Here is a 5,000-nt window from a genome sequence, read left to right as displayed (position 1 = left end):
TTTTGATAAATTGAGATACTTTGTTTCTGATAAAGAGATATTTTTTTTTCGATTTATTGAAGTACTTTGTTTTTGATAAATCCTATTATGGAATACGTGTTATGATTCGTCACCATCACAGGCTGTAAACGTCTTGAGGTTATTTAACTCTTGGTTAACATCATGCAACCAGGCTCTGCGTCATTTCCTCACTAACTCTTTGTTGACTATTTCCATCCTTCTGTTCATCCATTCTTATTCTTCTAGGAATGACGTAGTTGCCAAGAACTATTTATTACAGGTATATTTAATCTAAATTAAAAAGAATTTATATAATTATATTCTCGAAAATGTTAAAAAGACCTGAAGTTATTTTCTTCAAAGTTGACCTACATTGATTACGGTTTCTAACGCCAGATGTCTCGTGAGTCGTGAGGAAGCATATTTTGGAAAAGTGGTATCTGGAAATTCCGTTGGTTCGTCCGTGTGATGATTATAGGCTCCTTGGGTTACGTATATAAGCGATGAGGTTTGCGTTATTGCACTACTCAATATAAGGATCTACTAAGGTAAGCAATAGTTCGTGTAGTATAGAATATAGTTGATTGTTAACGGTAGCGTGAGAATAGATAAGTTCTACTTTATGTAATAGATTACAGTGTCTTTGTGCGATGTGTTTGTGTATTTTTTTATCGTTCAAGCAAAGGAAAGTCTCTATAAAGGTTCTTAACTTAACTTAATGGTTTCCAAGAAACTGTTAGCGAGTACAATTGTTCGCAGCAGTACTCTAGAAGTTTTATTCCACTGGTAACCAAGTTGTGGAATGATCTTCCTAATCGGGTGGTTGAATCAGTAGAACTTCAAAAGTTCAAAGTTGGAGCAAATGCTTTTTTGTTGACCAGGCAGACATGAGTCTTTTTATAGTTTATTTATGACATATTTGTTTTTGATATTGTTACTAGTTTATATATGACATGTCTGTTTTGAAGTTGTTACTTATTTTAGAATGATTTATTGTTAATTTGTTCTCTTCATTTATTTATTTCCTTATTTCCTTTCCTCACTAGGCTATTTCTCCCTGTTGGAGCCCCTGGGCTTATAGCATCTTGCTTTTCCAACTAGGGTTGTAGCTTGGATATTAATAATAATAATAATAATAATAATAATAATAAGTCGAATTTTGTAAAATCTTGGCCTAGTATAGGCCTAACCTGACTTCCATACGTATGATTTTAGCTACAAAAGTCAACAAATTGTTGGATTTCATATGAAATAGATATCAGGTTATCACAGATGTTTTTCTTGTATTAAATGATACAATATTGTTTTATTACAGTATTTCTTTATCTTGTATTTATTTTCATGTGGATTTGTGGTTGTATTTCCGAATGTTCGTAAATCGAATGTTTGTAAGTCGAGGAAATTTTGTTTAGATTATAAAAAAATGTGAAAAAAATGCTTATTGCATAAAATTGTAACTATCAAGATCTGGGAATTTAAAAGTGGTTAAAAAATCTTGACAAATTTTCATTGAAAGTAACAAGCGAAGCTTACAAGGCGTGTCCATTTATTCAAGGACAGGATTATTTACGGTAATTCGTTTCCTATTTAGAAAAAAAAATGTCAAACTTGTATTAAAACATTTCGATTCTTATTGCAAAATCATAAATAACAGCGGTCAACCTCTGGTACCATATATATCTTGTTTAGCTTTCCGTTCTCTGGTAACCAAAATTTTGAATTTCGTCCGTTTTGCTGTTTTCCTTCGAACTTTTTTTTTTTTTTTTTTTTTTTTTTTTTTTGCTTATATTAAAATCGTACCTTCTGTTAGATTTTATATCGAGCTACCAATATAAGTGAATACATTTATAATACATAGATTTATCGAAACAAGGTACACGCGGGCACATTATTCTATCTTATTTCTCTTCCTCTTGTTCAAGTTTTTATAGTTTATATAGAAAATATTTTTTTTAATGTTGTGACTGTTCTTAAAATATTTCATTTTCCTTGTTTCCTTTCCTCACTGGGATATTTTCCCTGTTGTAGCTCTTTGGGCTCATAGCACCCTGCTTTTCCAACTAAGGTTGTAGCTTAGAAATTAATACTAATAGTGTCACACTAATATGAACGCAGTGGGCTAAATTTGCTTATCAGAGTTAGCCACTTGATGTTGGATTTGGAGGCTAAAATAAAAACGTTTATTTTCTACTGATTTAAAAAAAAAAAAAACATTTTCATATACGTTACGTTGCTGTTTGTATTTTTATTCAAGAAAACATTGAGTATATTTGAATCGGTGACGAATATTTAAAATCAGATTTTACTTAAGAGCACTGAATTTAAAGGCTATAGGTCCATCTTTTGATACTCATTTTCTTATCATTGTTATCTACTTGATGTTGGATTTGGAGTCTAAAATAAAAATGTTTATTTTCTACTGCTTTAAAAAACATTTTCATATACGTTACGTCAGTGATTGTACTTTTATTCATGAAAACATTGAGTATATTTAAATCAGTGACGAATATTGAAAGGCACATTTTACTTAGGAGCACTGAATTTAAAAGGCTATAGGTCCATCTTGTGATACTCATTGAATAAGTATAGTATATTACTGTGATAGAGTTTATTTCTTTAGTTACTTCAATCTTCTTGGTATTTTGAAATAATGTGCACTTAGGCCACACTTCTAATATCCTCTTTAAGTGTGTAAATATATAAAAGAAAAATATCTAAGACTTTTAAGGAGGGAGAAATGTCATAATCGCTTTTGAGAAAATGTCGTATCTTCATTGACCCCTTGAGTAAATTATTCCCTTTAAGTGTGGGTGGATATATATATATATATATATATATATATATATATATATATATATATATATATATATATATATATATATATATATGTATATATATGTATATATATACATACGTATATATATATGTATATATACATACGTATATATATATATACATATGTATATATATATGTATATATATATATATATATATATATATATATATATATATATATATATATATATATATATATATATATATATATATATATATATAAAATATTTTCAGTGACCCCTTGAGTAATCCTTTCTGTGATTTCCGTTTTCTGTTATGATATCTATTACCTCCGCCAAGGAAGTTATGCTTTCGAGTCGGTTTATTTATTTATTTATTTGTTCATTTATTCATTTATTTAATTATTTATTATTAATTTATTTACTTATTTATTTGTCTATGTGTCTATGGATCAACGAATTTTGACGAAATATTCACTATAGATGATACGGATTCTATTATTATTATTATTACTACTACTACTACTACTACTACTACTACTACTACTACTACTACTACTACTACTACTATTATTATTATTATTGTCATTATTATTATTATTATTATTATCATTATTATTATTATCATTATTATTATTATTATTATTAGCCAAGCCATAACCATAGTTGGAAAAGCAGGATGCTACAAGCCCAAGGGCTTCAATAGGGAAAATAACCCAGTAAAAGGAAATAAGTGGAAAGATTAAGCGTTTTGATAATTGTCTTGAATACAAAATGTATTAATAAACGCTCACGTAGAAGAAACAGCCTTCTCTTAATTGTAATGTGATCATAACAACAAATATTTTTATTCACAGGATGGCTTCTTCGAAAACTGTCTACGTTGCAACTTTAATGCTGATGGCAACGCAGCTCTGTTCGTGCGAACTTAGAGTTGCAAGGCAAGGTACGTTTTAAAGGACTTGTGATTGACAAACGTTAATCAACTTAAAAAAAAAAGAAGTTCTTACTCTTAGTTTATATTCATATGTTTTAAAAACGGCTCCTTTAACATCTCAGGTGTGATTATTGATTGCAAATTTACTTTTGAGAAACGCATTCTGTCTGGTTTTTTTTTTTTTCAATTACACAGACAGTTTGGCTTATTTCTTATTTTGTAATCAATTTTATATAAAAAAAAATAAAACTATCCTTACTTTCAGTTTATATTCATGATAGGTTTTAAGAACGACTCCTTTAACATTTCAGGTGTGATTATTGATTGCAAATTTACTTTTGAGAAACGCATTCCGTCTGTTTTTTTTTTCTTCAATTACACAAACAATTTGGCTTATTTCTTATTTTGTAATCAATTTTATATAAAAAAGAATCCTTACTTTTATTTTATATTCATGATAGGTTTTAAGAACGACTCCTGTGGTTATTGATTGCACATTAGTTTTGAGAAACGCATTCCGTCTGGTTTTTTTTTCTTCAATTACACAAACAATTTGGCTTATTTCTTATTTTGTAATCAATTTTATATAAAAAAGAATCCTTACTTTTATTTTATATTCATGATAGGTTTTAAGAACGACTCCTTTAACATTTCAGGTGTGATTATTGATTGCACTCTGTTTTTTTTTTCTTCAATTATACAAACAATATGGATTATTTCTTATTTTCTATTCTATTTACTATGATTCCCAGCTCTCTTTGAAACTTATCAAGTCTTATTTGATTATTTTTTTACTGATATTTTTTTCTTATGCGGGAATCTTTAAGGGAAATAGAAAGGAATTTAAATAGTCTAATATTCTTATTAAATAATCCATAGAAATATTTTGAAATCTCAGCCTTCTGTGGAACTTATCAAGTCTTACTTGATTAAGTTTTCTTGACATTTTTGTTATGGAGGAATATCTAAAAGGAAATAGAAAGGAATTTAAATAGTCTAATGTTTCTAGTAAGGAATAATCCTTAGAAATTTCCCTAAATCTCAGTTCTCTGTGAAACTTATCACGTCTTATTTGATTAAGTTTACTTGACATTTTTTTGATATGCCGGAATCTTAGGGAAATACAAATGAATTTGAATAGTCTAATAATTTTACTAAGAAATTATCCTTAGAAATTTCCCGAAATCTCAGCTCTCGGTGGAATTTATCAAAACTTATTTAATTTTTTAAGTTTGATTTACATTTTTTTTTTAAATATGCGGGAATCT

General features: G+C 28.1%; 1 protein-coding gene across 1 annotated transcript in view; it reads left to right on the top strand.

Moving 5' to 3' along the window:
• The first annotated feature begins 421 nt into the window (after positions 1 to 421).
• LOC137654212 (phenoloxidase-activating factor 3-like) overlaps positions 422 to 5,000 on the top strand; it is a 15,539-nt gene continuing 10,960 nt past the window's right edge. The window contains exons 1-2 of the mRNA XM_068387848.1: positions 422 to 548; positions 3,653 to 3,741. Coding sequence (XP_068243949.1) covers positions 3,654 to 3,741 — 88 coding nt within the window. The 5' untranslated portion in view covers positions 422 to 548; position 3,653. The remainder of the gene's footprint in view (positions 549 to 3,652; positions 3,742 to 5,000) is intronic.

The sequence above is a fragment of the Palaemon carinicauda genome, chromosome 15 (assembly GCF_036898095.1).
Source record: "Palaemon carinicauda isolate YSFRI2023 chromosome 15, ASM3689809v2, whole genome shotgun sequence".
NCBI lineage: Eukaryota > Metazoa > Arthropoda > Malacostraca > Decapoda > Palaemonidae > Palaemon > Palaemon carinicauda.
Note: the sequence above shows the minus strand (reverse complement) of the source record. Positions and strands in the feature narration are given on the sequence as shown.